A 24,588-nucleotide genomic window follows, 5' to 3' on the forward strand; every position below is an offset into this window, starting at 1 on the left:
ATACCAATAAATTGAATTCTCAAATATATTATTGTTTGATTTTTCCAAATTTTTACGATGTGGAGGTATTTTTAGGGTTCCGTAGCCAAAATGGCAAAAACGGAACCCTTATAGTTTCGTCATGTCCGTCTGTCCGTCTGTCCGTCTGTCACAGCCGATTTACTCGGAAACTATAAGTACTACAGTGATGAAATTTGATGGGAATATGTGTTGTATGAACCGCTACAAAAATATGACACTAAATAGTAAAAAAAAGAATTGGGGGTGGGGCCCCCCATACATGTAACTGAGGGATGAAATTTTTTTTTTCGATGTACCTACATACCCGTGTGGGGTATCAATGGAAATGTCTTTTAAAATGATATAAAGTTTTCTAAAAAACATTTTTCTTAAAGTGAACGGTTTTTGAGATATCAGCTCTCAAAGTCGTAAAAAGTATGTCCCCCCCCCTCTATTTTTATAACTACGGGGTATAAAATTCTAAAAAAAATAGAGGTGATGCATGCTAATTAACTCTTTCAACGATTTTTGGTTTGATCAAAGTATCTCTTATAGTTTTTGAGATAGGTTGATTTAACTGTAATTTACGGAACCCTTCGTGCACGAGTCCGACTCGCACTTGGCCGGTTTTTTTACATAACAAAATTGGCACATGTGTGGGTGAAAAACAGAATCAAAGAAATATTTATTTTGTGTATAATGCATTTATATTATATTCTTAATCCATAAAACAAAACAAAGTATTAAGGCACCAGTCTCAAGTATTAAATTAAACGTTTTAAATATTACGTAAAATGATAAAAAATATATGAAAGTACAATTGCTTAATCTACAATGTTGGAATGTAAGTACATAAAAATACTGATATTCGGAATAATTGACTTATTTCAGGTCGAAATATTTATAAAATATTAAAAGTACTTAAAATTGATTCAGAACGTGTCTCTATACATAAATTTATTTCTATTAACTATTACTATTCTAAAATCCCTGGGGCGTGGACGGAATTAATCCGGTATTCTTACATTTAAAATTACTTATTTAAGTACATTCATAACTTGCGGTAACATTAAATTTTATTTAAATTGATAAAGTATACATTTTTATAAAGATTCTTTAACAAAGAGATTCCTGATAAAGTAATTTGGTACATATAACAAAAATATAACATTTGATCATTTCGATTTCTTAATAAGTATAATAACACTACATTATGGACGGAATCTATGTTTCTATAGATTCTTGAGCTGCTAACATACAAAAAAAAAAAAAATATATAATACTTGATTTCAATTAACAAAAAAAAAAAAACATGTATGACCTGTGCAAAACGCATAAAGCTATCTCACATTTTCGATCAACATCGAGCATTTTGCACAGACCAAGACATAAAAAAAAAACAACAAAAAACCTACTCCGCATGTCATACACACTTGATACCTACCCTTACAATAAGCACATCATCTTTAACAAATCCATTTCTAATCACATCACTGACTACCGCATATTCCGTGTAGCCAAAACCTCTCATACAAATCTCCGCAGTCGGTTTCCTAAAAGCTATGAGTGAAGAGTTGGACATCATTGTGTCTTTCTGAGATAATTCAGGGTTATACTGGTTTATCATTGCGAAGGAAATGCGACCGTTGAAAGGCCAGTCGAGACAGTCGTCGTTTTCAGTTTTCATGAGGTGCACGTGAAGAGCGAAACAGTGACGGTTCATAGGTGATATGTTGAGGCGGACGCAGAATCTGTAAATCAACAACAAAAACTTCGATTAAAACTGTACAATATGGTCTTGATACTTGTGTGTGTATAAGTTTTAAAGCTGTGAATAAAAAAATATAAGCTTAATTATGAGAATTTTTCATTACAAAAGACGACTATTTTTGCAATTGTTAGTTTTAAATTTAAAATGCGTAAAACTAATAATTTATGTAACATAGGCAGACTCTCCATGAAAAACATTAGTTCTCAGCTACATCTGGTGATTATGGAAGCCGTCCCCAACATAGTTGGTAAAATGCTAGGCAGATGAGATGATTTAAATTTTTGCTGTTGCATGCAGACAAAACTAAATAAAAACCAAACTTACCTATAACCATTAGGCGAAGTATAAAACCCGGGGCTATACAACATCTTATAAGGATCCTTCAACATAGCATCGAGCCTCGCTTTAAAGCTATCAATCTTCCACACGTAGTTTCCCATACAATATCGCAGTAACATATCATTGTTCTGTTTCATCTTAGCTATGGTGAAGGCAGACAGCTGTTTAGACATGTTAGCTATGACTATGTCTTGTTCGCGGTTTCTCTGCTCTAGAACCACTACTCTTTCGTATAGTGCTCTGAAAAGAAAGTTAATAAATAGCGTAAGGTATATTGTACATGACGTGGTTGCAATAAAAGTTGGCTGGTATCGTTGCCGCTCGTCGGGGAAGGCGTCCACACCACCACACAATTAGGTACCACAAGAAGTAAAATGCCGAAATTATCCTGTCTCATTTAAGCTAGTTTCTTTCTTGACAGTCTATAATATACATAGACGCATGCAGTGGCGTAGCGTGGGTATCTGCCGCCCGGGGCAGTTGTCGATTTTGCCGCCCCTTCCCGTGTATTTTTTTTAACAAGTGTTACTGGCCGTTTGTCATTTTTAACCGACTTCAAAAAAAGGGATTCTTTTTTTGTATCGACGTTAAAAATCATCAAATGGCCCTTCCCGCTGTGGGTTAGCAGCGGTGAGGAAGTGTCAGACTCTTACTGACTAAAAACCGTCGTGTTCCGTCAAAGGCCTTTTATGTTCCAGAACCGCGGTAACTCTTTCGAACAACCCGCAACTAGCCGCAGTAGACTTTTCTTTTATATCTTTGTTACTAGATTTCTTAAAGGTTTTAAAATTCTTTTAGGTACGCAGGCTAGCGAAGTAGGTACCTATAAGTATATATGAAATTGAAATAATTTAAGAAGCGGGGCTACTTTAAACTGTTTAACAAATTAATTTAATTTACGGCACTAACACTTAAACTAGTTTCCATGGAACTATACCTAAGCGTGAAATTTGGCTTGTATCTAGGTAGGTATTGCTTATAGCATTTAAGTTTATCTAAATTAGCACTCTGCTAAACGCATGTCGGCAGTTGTGTAGGTAAGCAAATGCAAATAAAGAAAAACTTGCTTATGTAGTTTCCAAATGCGCGAGCGAAGCGAGCGCGAAATTTTTATCGGACTTAAAACAAAAATTACGTAAAATTTAGCCCAAACGTACTTAACTTTTTGTTTGTTGACAGATGCAAAAATATGGGCATGCCGTTTTTGAATACGCGAGCGAAGCGAGCGCGAAATTTTTATCGGACTTAAAACAAAAATGACGTAAAATTAAGCCCAAAAGTACTTAACGTTTTGTTTGTTGACAAATGCAAAAATAAGGGCCATAATATAGCTTCTGAATACGCGAGCGAAGCGAGCGTGAAATTTTTATCGGACTTAAACCAAATATTACGTAAAATTTGGCCCAAGCGTACTTAACTTTTTGTTTGTTGACAAATGCAAAATTAAGCGCATACAGTTTCTGAATACGCGAGCGAAGCGAGCGCGAAATTTTAATTATTTTTTATTTAAGACTCAAATCCAAAATTACGTAAAATGTAGTGTCACGTGTGTTTTAAGTACCAAATTTTAACAATAATTAATTTTAAAAATTTATTTAAGTGTAAAAAGTTTTAACTTTCTTGTTTAATGTTTTGTTATTGTTAGACAGTTTTATGTAGCGGCGCAGATACTAGTTGCGAACATTTTTTTTTTTAATTGGGTAAATTTTGCCGCCCCCTAAAAGCTGCCGCACGGGGAATTTGTCCCCCCTGCCCTTCCCCACGCTACGCCACTGGATGCATGTTTCAGGGTGTGTTATTCCAGTTACCAGACACACAAAAACAGGGGCAGCAGGTTCCAGTTGCTGTACAGATGAAGGCATTGAGACCTTGCACTGTAAATTCGTCCCCTCGTCCGCTCCCTGACTTGGACCTAGGTAGTATTAATTCTCTTCAACGGAAGAATAAATCCTCTGCTCAAAATTACCTTATAAGAGCACTAGTGTTATTAAGCGGCGCAGACGCAGCTTGGTTGCCGTCCTTGTCAGGCGCCTCCCACAGTGTCATAGCTTCCTGTTCTTTAGCGTCGATGCTCGCGTTCGACATGTCGTTGTTGATCTTCATTTCTGAGTATGCATTCATTAGGAGCTGGAAGTGGATGAATAATATTGATTGGTTCTCTAATATATGGAAGATAAGGTAAATTTTAATGTAAGTATATTTGCTTGTGTAGCAGTGGTGAATTAAATGCCCAAAGTATTCATAATCTCTTGTATACTGTGTCTAAGCAAGGCTGCTAAATGAGGGTTAAACCTGCAGTTACGACTTATTTGAACGCTTTCCTATACAGATAGCAAATAGATAAATCAGAAATGAATGGCCTGGGCCAAAATTATTGTATTTTTCTGAAAGACAAAACAGAACAAAAAATATGATTTTGTCTGTTACATCACTGATTGAATATGTGTTCAACACGCCTTTTGATGTCAAAATAAGTTTTTATACATCTCTTTTAGAAACAATTATTAAACAGATTACCTACACTCATATGTTTCTGCACATCAGTTTGAACATGTTGGTTCATCTCCTCTTGGCTATCGAACGTGTCCTTACAGCCTACAGCTTGGAATGAACACGGCACTTTGATCTCTGGCTGAGTGGACGTCTCTGGTTGGTTGAACTCGCAGGCCGCTATGTGGGCGTCCAAGTCTAGGGGAGTCACTTTCACTGTGCAGCCTGAAAGGGATGGTGAATCTTAGTAATAATATACACAATACAAAACTTAAGACAGTGCATAATGAAAAACATTACACAATTTAACACATAATAATTCATTTTATGTAACCAATTGCCTAATAAGTTGATTATCGGTTTAAGCAGTGCAGCACAGCAGAAAAGAACCATACAGGCTCTGCTTTAGCCTGTGTTACATTCAAGTATGTAATAAAAATATAAATAACAAACAATTACCTTTAGTAGAGAATGGGCAGTTCATTCTCTGCTCCTGTATCTCCCTTTTGGTATAATTGTCAGGAAATATGTCCACCTTCATACTCAAGTTTATATTGTCTATGGGGCAGTGACCACTATTTCTGAAAAACAAAATCACCAAGATTTTATAATCAAATTCAAAGTTTAAATTGTTATTACTTTTTAATATTTTTTTATTAGAACTTTTGCTAAAATGGAATTGTTGGCAATAGTCCAGCAAAAGAATTCACATATTGAATTAGTCACCCAACTATCAATAGATATGACTTACTTAAGTTCAAAGCTTTGATTGTTTGATTATGCAAATTAATTTAATCAGCATTTATTTTTTTAAAATTATTATTTTTGATCCTAAAAATGTAAACAGATTGGAATGTTTTTTAATGACTTGATATTAAAATATTTACTTTGTGTAATGGAAAACCAGACTTCTATGTTTTTACAAATGTTTCAACCAGCCTCATACAAACAATTTATTAATATTTTGAATAAATTAGGTCAAATATTTGGTACACAACTTACTGCAACCATGAAGTGATACAGCTTTTACAGAATTTATGTCCGCATGTAGTGATGACTGGATCTCGCAGCCAGTTGAGACACACCGGGCATTCATACCGAGACTCTGGTTGGTTACTGAGCACTGTCTCATTGAGGGCTTGGATACCCATTGGCTGAAAATAATAGGATAATATTTTTTTTGAGAATTGAACTTAATATGTAATTTAATATAATTGGTAATGTTATGTAACGGTATACTTAGGTATTATATTAGTAAGTACATCCACTCAGCAAATATAACAGAAATGACATGAATCTATAGAATATTTTAGTGGAATAATTCGTTTTGTGTTTTAACAGCAGTTATATGGGTGTTTTGCTACGGAACTTGCAATAAACACACCTTAAAATTGGAAGTTTAAATAGGCTGTATATTAAACGGTTGGACATGACCTTGGCCCTATAAAAAGACCTCAATAACAAAATGCTGACCATGAAATAGTTTTACAAAAGGCAAGCAAATTAATTAACCCTAATTATATTACATATCGTACTTACCGCAATTCCTTCGGAAGCATCTTTACTTCTGTCTCGATCCATTACATTTAAACTTAATAATACTGTTTACTTAAAAAGTCTTCTAATAATTTCCAACAAGTGCCCCCGAATCAAACTGCCAACCAAAACATCATGTAAATGACAATGACATAAGCACGATGACACATACTTTTGACATGACTTTGACATTATCTACAGAATAAAAAAGGCAAAAATAAAAAAAAACTTTTTGTTAAACAAAAGTTTTGTGCTTTAAGCATTTAATTATAATAATAATTAGAACTGCCGCCATGAGCACTTATCCCTATACAGCAAAGTCACCAATTTAAGCGCTGGCCAGAGGCAGAGAGGAAAAGGCACGGCAATGGAGTCTCCAATTTGTTAAATCTAAGTTCTAGGCTCAAAACTTCCTCCATCGACTTCGTCCATTCTATAATAAGATCTTAATTTAGCGTTATAACAGTTTAGCCTATTACATTTTGTGTAGCCTAAATAGGCTCGTCCCGTAAGGAGAGTGGTAAATTGCTCATGTCCATTTGCTCGCAGACACTTATAAACACGCATTGCTGAATCAGATTACGTAGGTAGCATTGAGGGCTGAGAAGTGATAAATGCGTGTCATTCCAGTATGCACTGGCTGTGGCTACAGAATTCTTTCGTTGCAATGCATGACATAACTGCATCAATGCTAAAAACATTTGTGAAAATAAATGACAGCAAATTATAAAAATCGGAAATGATTGAAACCCCAAATCGTGTATCGAAAGTTCAAACATGGGACATTCCGATCCGTCACCTAAATACAGGTTGGTTAACGATTTCATTGTATGCTAATGCGTTTGTAGAGGCGAGACCGCAGCTCAGATATCTATCTTCCGATAGTGTTGAAATGCCAATAACCGTTATGTTCGTTAGTTAGTAACTATTGCTGCTATAATTTATATAGGGGCTGTCTACCAACTATGTGTCTCTCAAATGTGGAATACTTTACATAGAATAAACTAAAATACCACCTGTATTACATATGGAACGCAAATAAAGAATTGAATTTAATTTAATTGAACTCATTCGCAGTTAGGTACTACAGGTTCTGAAATAGACTATTTTTTATTAAAATAAAATAAATGGTTAAGGTGGTCCTTCGATACACTATTGATCCCTATGGTATTTTATTACCTTTAGCTTTTAATTAGATCGCATAACGTACTAATTGCACACCTACCTATTTACTTACATGGTAAAACTTATATCACAATGCAATACTTAAATTAACCTACCTCTATTATTAAGTTGTCAAGTTATATGTAATTTACCTACATTCGTAGACCTAATTGTACGAGAGGTGTTTTATACATATTACTTGCGGTTGTATTGTTACATATTGAAGCAAATTACATGTTAACAGTAATTAAAATGTTAGATAGGTTCATTTTCGTGTAGCTAATGTTAATAATGTGCGTAGAATTCATAATTAGAAAGTGTTAACAACAGTTCTATATTAATAAACAGCCTAATTTTGGTCTAGGTATCTCGTTCTCCTGGATTTTAGTTTCATTCTATGAATTTCATGAATTCATGGGTCCTTAGGTTGAAAGAATACGCATCTATCTACTTGGTACCTACTTACTCTCAAGCATTAAATGGTATTTAAGTTTTTTACAGAATGACTAGATTTCGTCTCATAAAATAGAGTAGCCGTAAAAATCTTATGGCGTGCGTGCAGTGCAAGTTCACTCAGACACGAAACTAAAACCTTTTCCACAACTTCCGGTCGATATAAATGTGTAGTTTTCTTAGCGGACAATTTGCCATCGGATACGAAGTTATTTGCTTTGTAAAACGATACCTTAGTTCACATTGAAGGTCCTAAGCAAACTTACCGCTTTGTAAACAAAACGATACACGTTTTGATAACCAAACCGAACAAGTCATTACATACTTTAATCCTAAGACATAAAGATAGAATTCCTTTGTAGAGGAGAACAGATCATTATTGCCAAATCAGGCGCATATCAAATTCACAGCAGTGGTTAGCGTTGAGAAATCTGTCATAGCCTTACATAAGGCTATAGTCGCACTATTATAATTCCAAAGATAACGCTAAAGAGGTGCCAGCCAGTTGTGTGACAGTGTTCTTCGATTGACCTGTAACATTAAGTTTATAACACATGAGGTCGTAAACTGGGTTTATGTATGTACATAGGCACCTCGTTTACGTTGAAAGGCTCCATTATTTTGGAAAAGATATACATAGCTAACATACTCATAAAAAAAATGGATTAGAATTTTTACGATACGAACCTGTAGCGATGCTTACTGGGAATAAATCACTCTGATGATGACCACTAGACGGATCATCTTTGTAGATTTGTTGGGAAAAGATTTTAAACAGTGCATAAGGAACGCAGTAACAGCCTCTAATTCATCTAATTGGTCGCTTACTAAGAAAATACGTAACTGTATAAGCTTTGAACCAATTTGATCAGAGCTAAAAACCCTTCAACCTTACTTATAATAAAATGCAGCTACCGCAACAAAATAAGCATACCTACTTACTTACCTACCATTACGATAACAACCGCTTGAAAGCAAAATAAATAACTATCTAAAAGGATAACTATAACTTGCAGGATACCGTTAAAATGGGTGAGGACACCAATAAAATTATACGGTGAGCACCATTTTGTAGTGCACATTAACGGCTCGATTTGCAGTCCGCGAGTTTCTTACGTAATCTACATTTTGTATGAATATACAAGGTTGCTTCGTTTGTGTGTTTGTAAAACTGAAAATATTATATTTATCTGTCAGTATTGTACCTACTAGTATAATTTTTTGTAATAACCGTATTAGGTACCTACGTTTAGCATTTATACGGTACCTAGGAGTAAAACATAGCTTTTGAAAATGAATCATGCTTTCCTTTTTATGCCGAGTTTTACAACGTGTGCGTTAGGTTAAGTAGGTACTAAGTCTCGTCTACAAGTCTACATAATAATAAAAAAATGCTCTGAAATTGCAAAAGCAAGCGACACAGCCGGCAGCAGCTAGTTAATTACTAATCGTTAAGCATTCTCATGGCAATAGCAAGTAAAGAAGTTTACGATGATGATTCTCATAATGGCTTCCTCAATAGCAATGCCCACTTGGCCTAAGTCAGCCATGACAGATGTGGACCCGTTTTTACGGACATCTAGTTTAATAATAGTGCTCAAGCATAAATCTTGGCTTTGAATGTAAATCGTGATTTTAATGTGTACATTTTACTGCCTTGATGTGTAAAGGAAGAGGATTACTATAACTATGTTATAGTGTGTACATTGTAGAAATAGACTACAAAATTAAAATATACTATGTTATAAATAAAACAAGAGTGTTTGTGAGTGGCTTTAATTAGTGAGCTCTTACATAAAATTAAAATGGGTGAAGTGTATGTCTGAATCAGAAGATTGATTTGATTAACCGAAAAAAATGGTTTACTCGAACAGTGAATATCCAGAATATCCATGTCCCCTTCTAAGTTCGGATAATACTAGTCAGAGAGCTTCTAAGTATTCAAATAATTTATGGGATCAGACTTTTGGAGATTACCTTCTTATACAAACAGACAAACAACTTCCTTATGTAGTTTAGTTAAAACCCATATCGTTATGGAGAGATTTCTATCTATTATGAAAACTTTGTTTTAGAAAACGATTGTATTGAACTTAGGTAAACCGAGATTATCTTTAAACCACATTTTGTAATAAGAGGCTTACACGTATTTCTATGGTTATATACTTACGTACGTCTCAATAACTTTAATACAGAAGAGTACGGAAGCCTTGAAACAAATTACCTGAATAAAATGAAGAAGTTGTTTTCTTAGATAAAGTAGGGTAATATTACTTATAGTTTATATTTGTTTCTATGCAAAAAAAAAACTTGTTTTTATATTACGCTTTTTTATATTTGGTCCCACTGTCCTGAAAGGACCAGTTGTATTTCATGTCGATATGAAAACGTCGAATTTCAAAATTCTGTAAAAAAGAGTATATTTAGAATTGTCAAAAAACTACTACTAGGTACCAAATTAACATAACAAAGCCCTAATTCTCACCGTTTACGTAACTATTCCATAAAAATCACACATTTCTTCAAGGTAATTAATTACGTAATGGTAATAAAACAAAATAAAAACCGCCGTCTCGTAGAACGCGCGTAAAATCACATCTACCTTGAGAATGCAAAATGGTTTAATTACTAATGGAACTCGAATATCGCGCATTATAGGAAAAAAGTTTACAACACTATAAAGTTATTAAAAGTTGGTAATTTAAAGATTTTCTCATATCGCATTTCACTCATAAAATATAGGTAGGTGTAGGACCTGGCATTGTCCTAAAAAGAGTTTTTCGGTGAGAGAGATTTCAGTAGTCTAAGATACCTTGATTATACTATACTCTATCCACGGAAGCAAGAGCTAAAAGGTAAACAAAGAATGACAGTTTTTCAAGATGGCGGTATAACCCGACCGATGACAAAACGTCACATTTTTGTGTAAAATGTTCGCAGTATCTGTGATTTTGTCATCGGTCGGGTTATACCGCCATCTTGAAAAAGTGTCATTCTTTGTTTACCTTTTAGCTCTTGCTTCCGTGGATAGGGTATAGGCTTTAACTAACAACGCTCAAAATAATATGACAGCTAATTAGTACCGAAGTACTTATAAGTTTCATTGGGATACTGTGTTTTCCCTTCACCAGTGCTAAGGAAATAGTGGTTGTATTTTAAAAACATCAAAACCAGTGCATATTAAGCAGCTTATCTTCAGGCGATCACGACTGTTGTTACCTTCTCAACTGCTCATAATTTACGACCATCTTTCACATTATCTATGTCATAATGTCAGCTGAGGTCTCAGAGCATTAAACTAACAGGAGCCGCTTGCTCTATCTACGAAGTCTACCAATTTAGGTACGTAAGAGGGTATTTCCCCACAGCGCAGAATATACAAGGTAACAAATAGTGGTAGCCTACTTATATATTTTCGATTTCCTCGTTATTTAAACTCTAACACTACAAAGTTGTCAAAACTCTTTCAACTAAAAAACCGCATGCAATTAGTCCATCTGTTTAAAAGCTATGGTGCTACAGGAAGACGCACATAGCTGTCAAACTTATAACACTCCTCTTTTCGCGCTCACTGCATACGAAAATGACCAGAGGCGGTCTAAATTAGGCATATACCTTTAGCACACGGGAGATCAAGGCATGCCAAGGCGTCTCCAGATAGGTAAGTTCTCTAAGGCCACGGTAGAAACGCACGCGCAGGTAGAAATGTTACGGAAATGTAAGTAACAGATACTAATCGCATATTAAACAAAGTGTGTAAGTCTGTTTGTGTTGGACTTTTACGTATTCATCCCACAATTTGAACGTTGACGATAAAAGGGTTACGTTTGAAATTTTAATGGGAGATTAGGTATAAGATGGAGGCTTCCGTAGGGATTGTCTATGCCTATGAATAACAAAGATGAAGCTTGTTATTTGTGTGACACATACAAAAATATTTTGGTTAGGTATCTACTTATAAGTAAGTTGTTGATAAAAAATGATGAGACTTTCTTTTTTCTAATCGCCAATTTTACCATGCTTTAGGTAACCCTTTGAACTATAAAACAACGTAATAACATCCACTTAAATAATCCCTCACAATCTCACGAATCCATCTAACCGTAGCTTCATCGATAAAATCTCGATTGAAATCGATTCTAAATCGAGTTCTCGTAGTAGAGGCGTATGGTAGTAGTTTTTATATGATAGCGGTCGATCAACTTGGTTTAACGGTAAACCAAGTCATGGGCACCATGCACTATAACCGGCTTACATCACATTTAACCGGAAACAGAAACAGCTAAAGATTTTTTGTTTCAAGTTTTTTTTTTATAATATTGGTTCTGCTCTAGTTCGGAATTTGTATTTAGAAAAATGTTTAACGAGTTTTTTTTGCTGTTCAGTGAACTGTGACTTATTACCTAGATTTTCTTCTTAGGCTGTCTTCGTGGCTAAGTTATTAATTCTTTATTGAGAAAAGAGCAATTTTTATGTTTTTTTTTGAAATTTATGAATTAGTTAACGAATGCCTGTTTTTTTATTGTCCATAGACTATATTTTTTTATTTATGTATAGAAAAATAAATTGGTCCCTTTATTTTGTGTTAGTTATAAAGTTCAGTCCTATTTTCGATGTAATACGACTAACCCTACAATAACTGTAACAATATCGATGGTAAACCCATTATAATTGATTGTTCTTGGATTAAACCGTTCACTTTAAGAAAAATGTTTTTTAGAAAACTTTATATCATTTTAAAAGACCTTTCCATTGATACCCCACACGGGTATGTACATCGAAAAAAAAAATTTCATCCCTCAGTTACATGTATGGGGGGCCCCACCCCCAATTCTTTTTTTTACTATTTAGTGTCATATTTTTGTAGCGGTTCATACAACACATATTCCCATCAAATTTCATCACTGTAGTACTTATAGTTTCCGAGTAAATCGGCTGTGACAGACGGACAGACGGACAGACGGACAGACGGACATGACGAAACTATAAGGGTTCCGTTTTTGCCATTTTGGCTACGGAACCCTAAAAATTGTCTGAGAGTACCTAGGTATTTTTTGCTGTTTTTCCCAAATCTATCTTATGTAGGCAGGACGAATAAGCAAAGTAAATGATTCTTATATAAAATAAATTTCTATTTTTTTTGACCTGACCGTGACTTATTTACGACAGCAGCGATTTAAAAATATATTTTTATTCATACACCGTAATCTACTACATTAAAAATAATTTTATATCGTCAAAGACACTGTTCCCGAGCTCTTAATATACCCGATAGCATAGCAATTGCCATCAACACACGTAATAGCGTAAGGTTGTATGTCGTCGAAAAGCTCTAAAGCCTTTCAGTAGTAATCGAGCCGGGAGACCGCGCGGACAGCCGCGGCAACGTAAACGCGCGAGTTCGCGTTCGCGGTAACATCGCACGAATGTTCAGTGTTTTTAGATTAATTTTATTATTCTGACTTAAAAGTTTGCGTTTGCGTTTTTGGAAGCCATGTGGTTTAAATGTTAGGTAATTTTGTGTTTTGATTTTGTACAGTTTATAGACTTACAGTTTATAGATTGACATATTGTATTTTTAAATGCATAGATCTAGTTTTAACAAGATAAAGGTAAACACGACTCATAAGCTACTTCAAAATTAAATACCCAACTGCTTGTACGATTTTTTTCTGTTCAAAAATCCTCATTTTCATTAATTTCAGTGCTCCTAAGAAATAGTTGCTAATTACTAATTGCGAAATAAACTCGTATACAAAGCGTCAACGTTTAAATCTAAGACAGACGTAAGATTGACATTGACAAAGTAATTACCACATCCTGCATCATTTAAATATTTTCACTAACTTCGCGTTTAAAGACGTAAATTTCTTAAAGCTTTACTTAACTAATCAATGAATTACGACTGGCATTTATTTTCATGTTCATTTAATTAACTTTGAACAAAAAGTCTTTAGTATAAACTCACTATTAATGGCATTTATTAAAGTAAATCTATTTTATATCGTTTTGAAAACATCAGAAAGTTCTCAAAACCATGTCGTACTCATTCTGTGTTGAATAGCTTAGGAATTCCTTTTTTTCGTTGAAGTCGCTCTCACGGTCATAGTAAAAGCAATGAATTCAGTAACCTATTAAATAATATCTAGACGACCTAAGGTCAAATTCACACTAATGTCGAAACAAAACCTAGATGCATATTTTATGCAGTAAAATTTGGTGCATCGGGCATATACCACTGGGTTATACAACAAATAATTTGAAAAGCAATTTGTTTGTCGCTATAGATGTAGGCTTTTCCTAAATCATGTTGTACGTATATAATGCTCTTCCGACTTCCTAGACGTGGTTGATGCTTCTACCGGCTGTCATCTTCAGGTTTCGTTAGGGTTGAACGATGTGAAAATGGATTTTTAAATCAGTAGGTTTTTTAAGATTTTTATAGTGTTAAAAAGCATTGTCAATAAAGTTCTTATACGGGTTCTTGTATGGGGTAGACAGACCGTCTTCCCCAAATATTCCCAAAAACTTGTAAATAAATAAATTATGTAGACACAGAACACAGTTGATTATGATTTCTTTAAGCTTCTTGCTTTGCTAGAGTTTGATTCCTCAAAGTTAATATAGTTTTTTGCATATTTTTATTTATTTATTTGTTGTTGTATTGCATAGCAATTTTGTTCTTCTGGTTTTCACTTAAACTGAACTCGTAAGTCAAGATTCTTCGCTTATCGCACGTCTGTCCGATCGATATGTACCGCAATACCTCAAGTCATGCTAATAGATAAGTCAGTGAGCAATATTGTAAGCACGGCAGATAACATTCTACCACCACCGCGTTAGTTCCCGTTTTACAACTTAGGATCAACTTCAATGATAACTTAAACGTCAGTTTTTTTTAAACAACTGTTAACTATATACTTATCTTTACGTAAAATTTGAAATTAAACAGTTGTTTTAAGAAAAACGACGTTTATGTTGTCGGTGAATTGGGCTTTTACAGATAATTTAATTCTATTTCTGTTCTATTTTGCATTTAGCTACACTACATGGACAACTTAATCTAGCCCTGCCAAGTCTAATTATGCAGTCCTTTTTAAAAGGCTCTGGCGTTGTTTAAATTCTTCAAGTGTAGTTGGAGTCCATTTGCTTGTTTCTCATGATAGGGGATCATATTAACTGTACATACTTGTACACAGCACTAAGTGGGATTGTCTTGCTCGGAGTTGGGCAGCAGCATCTCTGAAGCTAAAGATGTCCCATACTGCACAACCCCTCCGGCTTGGGAGAGGCCTTGGTTCAGCAATATACTTTTTTGGCTGTGAAAACGATATAGAATGCTCTAATGGAAAGTCTGTACCGTTCAAATCTTAGTCGAGCTTAAAAAGTATTTATAAATTCAGTGTTTTAATAGCTAGTCTACAAAAAGGTTGTAAATTAATAAAAGTGGAGCAAAGTGCACGGTAGCACAATCTATTTACCCACATTTGGCTAAAAACTTGAAACTTACATAATACCCTATTGTTTTGAATTTCTCGCGAGCTTTATGCATAACAGAGTTTACTTGCAAATGAGAATAACTTTGTGGCTTCAAAACTCGCGAGTAAGTATATAAGAAATTGTTAAAGTTGCAGAATTATTTTACAGTTTTTGAAGTGCATAAGGTCAATGAATGAAGAACATGCACGGGTTTTAATATCACAATTTCATATTTCAAGGCAGTAATAAGTTTGAAGAGATTTATGACATTTAATGTCATATAAAGATTCAATAAAACGGATTTTTTTATTACTGACAACCAAAAGGCTTCATTTCAATCTTAATCTAAGCATTTTCGAAATAAATTTTTGGGCAGTTTTTTGCGTCATTTACTTCCAGGTTCAGGAAATAAGAATTTGCTTTGCATCCTAGAATACCGCTATTTCTGAAACCGCAACATAAAAGTGTATATTATCCAACATTTGTTTAACAACTGCACAGCCAAGCAGTTATTATTAAATCTGCCACAAAAAAGGTTTAATTAGAGAAAGATGGAGCTCGCTAACAAAAGTTTTAAAAGGCCTTTTCTGTACAACCTCTTTGTTACGCTTTAAAAGAGAACTGGCAACACTAATGACTTTTTCGTTTAAAAAGTTAGAGGGAATTGTCTTAAACGGTTCTTATTTGAAGATAGTTTAAGTGGTAATTTGTGTTCGTTAGATAATATTGGTTGCGGTTTAGTTTCTGATTAGCTGAATACTGATACAGGTAATATCTTAAGAATGTTGGTGTCTTGGTCTGCAAAGTGTGAAAACTAGCCATGTTTTTTGATCAAAATACTAGCTTCCGCCCGCGGTTTCGCCCGCGTCATGTTCGGCTAGGTATATCGCGTTTCCAAGAGAAGTCTTCAAAAGTCCAGGATAAAAACTATCCTATGTTCTTTCTCAAGGTCAACTGTACCAAATTTAAAAAAAAATCAGTTCAGTGGTTTAGACGTGAAAGCGTAACAGACAGGCAGGCAGAGTTACTTTCGCATTTATAATATTAGTAGGGATATGGATATATGTATACTACTATATAATACTAACCATTATTACTGTGTGATATGAAATATGTAATGTTCCTATGTGAATGTATGATAAATTGTCAGTCATACATTTTGCAAGTAGGTAACACATCGACCCGATTTCTATAATCGGTCCTGACGCAAGAAAATAAACAACTGAAACCTACGTCTTTTGTCATTCTCTGTACGCAATTGGCTATTTTTTATATTGCAACACTTTGGGTTCTAAGTGAACGACTAGACTTATATTGATGTGCTAAAGACCTTTTGAATTAGAGTGACTATCCATTGTTATGTAAGGCGTCTATCAGAATTGTTGCATACAATCCTTGATGGTCTTCATCGTTGTGATAGTCACTTCCTGAAACATTTCGGTATTCGGCAGTTGATAAATAGGTAGGCATGCACGTTCTTTTTAACAAGCAGTGATCTGTAACATTTCTATCATTTATTTCCGCAATTGTTCCGGATTCATAGCTCTAAATATTATTTTGAGAGGAAGCCAGTGATAGAAATTTTCTAGACTTAAAATACTGCGTTTTCAATTTCTTTCTAATGCCAGATAATTTTTATATTATCTGGCATTGATAGCATTGAAGTTTCATAACCGATTTCTAAAAAAAGAGGAAGTTCTCAATTCAGATGTCTGTATATTTTTGATACTAATCAAATGATTATTCAGACGAAAGTTGAAACGTCAATCACAGTTAAAGGTTAGACATTTATGGATCTATGTACTTCCAAAAGTGAGTGAGTTCCCCAAAAGGGTCCATAAAAGTTACCATACCATACTGTATTACACGTATTTATCTAAAAAACCGTTTAAAGGTTAAGGCTGAATAATTACGTGGTTGCAAGTCTGTTGATTACTCAATAGCTGTAATCTTTTGTATGTCAGTACGGAGATAAGAACTGAGCTCAGAACACAATAGTAAAGCTATTGAAAAGGTTACTTACTTAGACTTTCTCGCTTATCAGATAGAGGTAAATGATTTTAATTGAATAAAATATAACAATTAGTCTGCTTTTTGTTGCAATATTGTTTTTTTTTTGTTTGAAATCAAGTTTAGATTTGTGTAAGTAAGTTATTCGGTTATTCGCTATTTTATATTTGAATACCTATAGTTCGGCCATTCAGAGAATGCGTTCCTGACACGTCGCGATTGAACTGACGACGTAACTTTGCAATGGCGTTGCAGTTACGATAAAAATATTTTTGCTGGTTGTTTACCGTTTTAACAATTGAGGAGCATTAAAACAACATTATTATATCAATAATCAATGAATGTAGTTACGTCGTCAGTTCAATCGCGACGTGTCAGGAACGCATTCTCTGAATGGCCGAACTATAATTTGCAGAATTCCATCGTCAATGTCTCTATTTTGATTAAAATTGACATACATATACCTTATATACTTATTCTACCTTAGTATAGTTTCTGTAGAATTCTATATCGAAAACAAGAAACAAATCTTGTTCGAACCTATTTCCATACTTATAAAACGGGGCTTGATTATTACATAGTCTTACGTATTACTTAATACAAGTTGACAAAATCCAGGTAATAGGTACTAAATCTCTTTTAGACAGGCTATCCGCAGTTTCTAGGTCCAACTAAAACTGTAGACTATCTACTTTCAATTTGAACGTTGATATTAGGTAATTCTAGATTGTCAGTTGTTTTGTTCAATAGTCTCTATTTAATAATTATGACATTAATTAGTCCTATATAGTTATAAGCACGAATCTTGAGCGCTGACCTGCATCTGCGCAGAAGTGATTTATTAGCAACGAACCAATCCTGAGTGACGGCTATGACGCGATGAGCTGAGGGCCAATCACCGCTTTACTACGCCCCCGCGCTTTACTTCATACCACAAAAGGGACCCAATAAATTACTTCTGCGCAGGTGAAGGTCAGCGCTCAAGATTCGTGCCGATGATTATACAAGAAATGACAAATGCCAATCTGTAGTAAGCAAATATAGATAGATTATTGGGAACAGCCTTCAGACAAAGCTATCCAGTGTTTCTAGGTCCAATAAAACTGCAAAATACCTACTTTCAATTAGGACGGTGATATTAATTGTAGACTGTAAGATTGCATGAGAAGTTACCTTCAGTTAATTACATAACATGGTTTAAAAGTTAAGCAAGACACAAATTAGCATTCGCTTAAGATAGACTTAGGTATAGTTCGGCCATTCAGAGAATGCGTTCCTGACACGTCGCGATTGAACTGACGACGTAACTTTGCAATGGCGTTGCAGTTACGATAAAAATATTTTTGCTGGTTGTTTACCGTTTTAACAATTGAGGAGCATTAAAACAACATTATTATATCAATAATCAATGAATGTAGTTACGTCGTCAGTTCAATCGCGACGTGTCAGGAACGCATTCTCTGAATGGCCGAACTATAATTTAATGATTCGGAAAATTATGGGAAATATATTCTGTTGGTTAGGGATCCATTTAAAGTCTATTTAACTTATATTTAATGCTTCTGTCGTCATATTTAATAGTCACTAAAAGGTTTAATTATTTTTGGTAGTTCTGTCAAAGGGTCAATTGGAAATTTATTTTTCTTGAATACCTAATGATTCTTGTAAAATATACATACCTGGTGTAAATAATAATTACTGTGTAGAATGATGTAACGGCCAAATGTCAATAAAATTAATAAGGCTCTATCTTTCATTACATACTCAAGTAATGACTTAAAAATAATTCGAACTAATTAATGTGTAATTCTCTCAAGATAAGGAGCTACAAAGTTCTTCAAACAAAACGGTTACCTACGGAACTCAATGCATAACACGTTACCTTTACAAGGTTTTTTATTCTCATCGCAACGCCATAGTTTTTGCTATCAGTCTCACGAATAACGGTTGACGTAACAGCATTTTGTATCAATTCCTTTGCAAGTATTGTAGTCTATAGAATTACGGTAAGTGGTACGATGCCTTGTAATGTAAGGGCATCATATGCTTAGAATTGTTAAGAACTTATGTCGTGGTTTGGGTTAGAAACTTTAATTTTCATATTTTCAAAGCGTTTCGGTTTTCAAAATTTCAGTTTGGTAGGTGAAAGATTTTTTTTTATTAAAATAATCGTGACATATTACATAATTGACATATTTACACAGTAACATATACTTTTGCGCAGTCAAAATTATTTTCAGTAGGTGTAAAGTGCTGAACGATAAATTACTTAAACTTGTATGTTTGTGACAAAAACATTGGATGAAGAAATCAGATACATGTCAGATGAAAATAATACTTTTTTTTTGTACATAAATTGTACTTACTGTCATTTTATTCTTATCGGCAAAAGGATGAGACTTAAAATGATTGTTCGGTTGAGGTTACACGAAGCCGCAATTTGTGTGGTTGACTAACACTCTGTGGTTAGGCTAGTGATTTTGAAAATGTCGAAGATTGCTACCGACATTTTGATAGACGAATTTGACATATAGATTTAATTCTAGTTTTGTAGGTCTGTCTCTCAAGTGTGGTGTAATACAAACGTTCCATCAGCTTTGCGTTTCATCATACCCAGATCATATCGAGGTACCTAAAAGATCTAAAAGTCTAGACTAATCGTAAGTTGACCTCATTACTACCTGGGTGGGATTATGGATGCAATTGAAATTGTGCAGTAGATACGATCATATTATGTTAATCCGCAGATCAAAACAGGTTCTTCAAATCTGGTCAGGTAATTAGAAGTTAAAAGTAATAGTCGTAATTAAAATGATTGCTAACATTTTTGATAAGAAGATTCTCAGAAAATGACGAGTATTTACAAAAAGACAATGGCTTTTTATAATGTTAATACAAACCACAATACTGGGTACAAGTCATAAGCGACAGCGGAATTCATATAACACATAAGTGCTCTGTACTTAGTCAGGAAGAAAATAGAGTAGTGTGTGTTTTCATAGGTTTCGTGGGCACAAGGCACAAATAACAGGCCAATCTTTTCATAACTAGGAATTTATTGAACAAAAAACTTTTGAATAGGTATAAGTGACGGTGAATTTTCTGGACTACTTAAGCGAATTACCTAGGTAGTCAAGAATTTATTTTTTTGTGGTTCTATGTGAATCCGCTCCTCTCATCATTTACACTACAAATTACAAGACGTAATCTCAGCAGTAAGTGGGTTAAAAATAATATTTGTTTCGTCATTTCGGCTCAGTGAGTTAGACACATCGAACGGTACAGACCGTTACTTCGATCCCAGTTGTGGTAAAATTACGTGTAATGGCTACCCGTTATGATATAATGGGAATCACTGATTGCTAGGAATTTTATTAATTTTCTTTGGGAATTGTGGTTTTACTGATGTTGATATTGCATTTCAGTTAAAAAATTGTGGTCTGTGGGATTTTTTGACCGGCAGGGTCGGCTTTCCCAAATAATCTTATAATAATATCACAATATTGTTACTTTATGAAAAAAATAAGGCATTTAGGCTTCTTCGCTATTTTCGTCATGTAAAAAATGAAGATATACTTAGCTATGTCCAATATTTTTCTGGATATAATAATTTTCAAAAAACATTCTAAGAGTTTGCTTATAGCTATAAAATTGTCATCAAATTGTTAAAAATGCATCTAAACGGTGTGTCAATTTATAAATATTAATACAATCCAAATGTCTTTGCAATCTAGATTTTTAGCACCTACTAAATTATTCAGATCATAAGGTAGCATTAGGTTGAATATAGGCTATTTATTTACATACCTATCTCGTGTTACGTCAGCGAACTTTCTAAATTATGTACTTAACAAGTTTATCTTTGAATTAATGCAGGAACAGAGCTAAGTTTTAGTGTTAATTAAGTTAACTACCATAATGTACGACAACTAGGTAAATAAATTGTCGTTAGTAACAGTTGCCAACAATAAATCTATTTTATTATATGAAATAACTTCATGACAATAATCTTGAAAGATTCTTCTTTTGATCTGTCTTACCAAAGGCTATCGGATTACCCGGGTAACTGGGTTGAGGAGGTCAGATAGGCAGTCGCTCCATGAAAAACACTGGTGCTCAGCTGCATATGGTCAGACTGGAAGCCGACCCCTACATAGTTGAAGGCTAGGCAGATGATGAAAAGTTTTTTCACGTTGTATTATTATTTCATTTTAATTATAACTTTACTGAAATCTGTGAAAGAAAACACTTATACCCATGATTTATAGCACATTTACTATAGCATACTACATCAAATTCATTACAGAACTACTCATAAAACAGCTCATCAATCAAATACCAATAAAAAACTATAAAGAACAGGTATTCAGCTGAACTAACAACAGTTGCCATGGTTACCAGTAACAACTAGTTATTATAACGTAACTTCCCATCTTTGAAGACTATGCACGACTGCACATTACTCCCCAAGTTAGCACGAAAAGATATTTATCTATCAGAATTTGGACAGAAAAATCTCTTACAGTTAGTCAGTTATAATATTGAACAAAAACTATGCCGACCGAAAGTTATCAGACAATTGCGTAATTTAAAAATCACGTTTTTTGTACAAAATTGTGAGTAATGGACGGTACAGTTTCGCGGTTCGCGTTAAGCGGCTTAATTTTGTTGTTGTTGTATTTGGGGTTAATTAATTCATAACAAGAATTACTGTTATTTGTAATTGACATTGTACATAAAGTAATTACCACAACATAAAAAAAAGTTGTAAATATGTGTGTGAAAGTAGGTAGACCTAATACAAACGTAATATCAAAGGTCTGAGTTTTCCAGGTTTCGGGGTAATGTTTAAGTATACCTATCATTTTAATCGAATCATCATTCTGTTTCCACAGCCATCATCTCTAACGATGTGAAAAAAACACAATACTGTGTGTAACCGACTTATTTCTTGCTGACAAACAAAAAAATGTGTTCGTTAAAATGTTTCATCACGATGTTCATTAATTAACTGAAGCGTTCGTGTTTTTGTTACTTAAAAGCTCCAGTGGTTCTTCCATAACTGACTTTTTGTCTTACTGGACTTAGATAGACTAACTACAGTTAAGATTAAATAATGGAACAACTGTGTTTAACGGTGTAAAAAAGTGTTAGTGAATAAAACCTACAATGAAAAGTAGGTTGAAATAAAAACTGTAACAGCCAGTGATAGAAAAAAATGAAAAGATTTAAAAGTGTTTAAATTGAATTTGGAACGTTCGAAAATGGCGGCGTGGGTGTGGTTGGCTGCATTGCTGTGTGGCTCTCAGGCTGCAGTGCTGCCCCCTCCGTGGGCCGATGTGAAGAGGAATCCTTGCGCGGCGCTGCCTCGAGGATGGCTCATGCTGTACTGGCCTAAGGACGGGAAATGTTACACTATTTATAAGGTTAGTACATAGTATATACCTAACAGAACAAGCATCTGTCACAGCACACAAAATCTCCACGTCTAGTTCATGCATCAGATACCTATTCACGGGCAATGAACTGGTAAACATTAAATCTATTCATGTGATCTTCAATTCCAAAATGGCCCCGGACGTCACGTGTGACTGAAATCCTAAAATATTGCACGTACAGTTTAGTCACATTAGTATCAACTTCTAACGGTTTCTACACTAATACTGCGCTGCCCAGTATTGTCCAAAATTTCCATAAAAAAACTAAGGTCGTTTAGCTAAATAATGTGAAAAGAAAAACGGTATTAAAGCCTTAATAGTTTTTTAACTGCAGCCCAAACGATTACGTGTAAAATGGTAATTTACGGCAATGTATAAGATTTTGGACAATACCATAGAGTACCGTATGACACGCTAGAGTTAGAGCTTAACGTAGAGGAGAAATGAAGAAGGTTGAGTTTCTATATACCACAGAAAAGCTGCTTGAATTCTCAGCAATAAATAAAAATATTTGTGCATATAAGCGTGTGTGCCTAACATGTACTTAAAAAGCTTAATCAAATCAATTCAAAGTTGGCTGCCAAACAATACTTCTCGAAGCCCCCAAAACGAGTACCCTTCACACACACTTTAATAAAATGCGTGAAGAAAACATTTATTATCACCAACCATTCAATCAATCTCTTCATCATAAAAACCCCAAACAAAACAATAACAAACAAAATTAATTACCACCATCACAGAGTCACCGACCTTAGCGACATTAGACTTCTGTCACACACCTCTCGTTGACACTTACCATTGCGCCACAGTACTACGACCTCACGAAAACTCGTTCAAGTCAAAATCTCTTATGTTTTGGGAATACTTCGTTCTTACGTAATACGTGTAATACGAAGCTAGTAGCTTTAGAACCACTACTGAATAAATAATGAAGTACCAGTGAGGTACCAGTGAGATTCCCTAGCGAGGTACCGTTGGGTAAACTTGGTGACGGACGATCGAATGACGCTAAGGATGAATATTGATATTGAACTTGAGAGTTTGTTGGGTAACTCTGCGGTAGGCTGGTTTCCTAGGTCATTATTGGCAGGTATTTATTTATGTAACTGTTCTTCCGTAGAAGCCTGTTCATAACACGACAGAGAACTTATTTTTAGATAAAGAATGGTAGGTAGCACTTCCTATTACTCTTTACTCGCCCATATTTTTGTGTTCCTAAATAAATCCTAAATAAGTAAAAAACAGAAGTTGCTGACGAATTGAGAACCTCCTTTTTGGGAAGTCGGTTAAAAATATTTTATCGGACTACTATTATTAGTTTTGAGGGTTAAATGATAACCAAAATGATTTCTGAGAAGGTACTGCCCGTACCCAATTAAAACATTTCCTGATTCCGACCACAGACGACTCAAAAAGACCCCTACTGTTCTTCCGTGTGAATATACGCTCTACGGTGTTACTTTGAAGGTGGTTCATCAATTACCCAGTCTAGACAGACCATTTTAGATAAAATCGTGTGTATTTAATAAATGTGTGCGGTGCGTGTCTGCCAGTATTGCGTACTGTGATTAATGGAGTATGTGAACGCAGGACGTGACACACATTTTATTTGGATTGGATAATTTCCTACATAGCGCAGAAGTACCAGAAGTACCTTTATAGTTTAAAAGTTCTGGTCCTGTCTTTTGTCGTTGAAATAAAAATAAGGTGCAAGGATACAAAAGTCATCAGTATGTTAAAAAGGGAGAGAGTTCCGCAATTCGATAGATCCTTAAAATGTGTTTTGTAAAATGAAAGAGTTGCCTATTCTTCAATTTTAATAATAGGCATACAATATCTTCAATGACATGCCGTATGTAATATTACAAAATATCTATCAAAGATTTCGCAGAAAACAATTAAAGA

At 34.5% G+C, this 24,588-nt stretch overlaps 2 protein-coding genes across 3 annotated transcripts in view; one reads left to right on the forward strand and one right to left on the reverse strand.

Annotated features, from left to right (window-relative positions):
• Positions 1-684: 684 nt before the first annotated feature.
• On the reverse strand, positions 685-6,332 carry LOC124632749 (TNF receptor-associated factor 6). Its single transcript, XM_047167707.1, has 7 exons — positions 6,140-6,332; positions 5,603-5,754; positions 5,060-5,181; positions 4,632-4,825; positions 4,077-4,237; positions 2,096-2,350; positions 685-1,751 (listed from the first exon to the last, which is right to left on the reverse strand). Exons 1-7 carry the CDS (start codon positions 6,179-6,181, stop codon positions 1,424-1,426), a joined length of 1,254 nt encoding a protein of 417 aa, XP_047023663.1. The 5' UTR covers positions 6,182-6,332; the 3' UTR covers positions 685-1,423.
• Positions 6,333-13,106: 6,774 nt separating this feature from the next.
• Positions 13,107-24,588, forward strand: part of LOC124632567 — a 29,335-nt gene continuing 17,853 nt past the window's right edge. The window contains exons 1-2 of one of the 2 annotated variants that reach the window (XM_047167440.1): positions 13,107-13,265; positions 22,138-22,668. In XM_047167440.1, coding sequence (XP_047023396.1) covers positions 22,507-22,668 — 162 coding nt within the window. In that variant the 5' untranslated portion in view covers positions 13,107-13,265; positions 22,138-22,506. Of the gene's footprint in view, positions 13,266-22,070; positions 22,669-24,588 lie in introns of those variants that run through there. The other variant, XM_047167441.1, reaches the window with a different exon arrangement.

Source organism: Helicoverpa zea, chromosome 8 (assembly GCF_022581195.2).
Source record: "Helicoverpa zea isolate HzStark_Cry1AcR chromosome 8, ilHelZeax1.1, whole genome shotgun sequence".
NCBI lineage: Eukaryota > Metazoa > Arthropoda > Insecta > Lepidoptera > Noctuidae > Helicoverpa > Helicoverpa zea.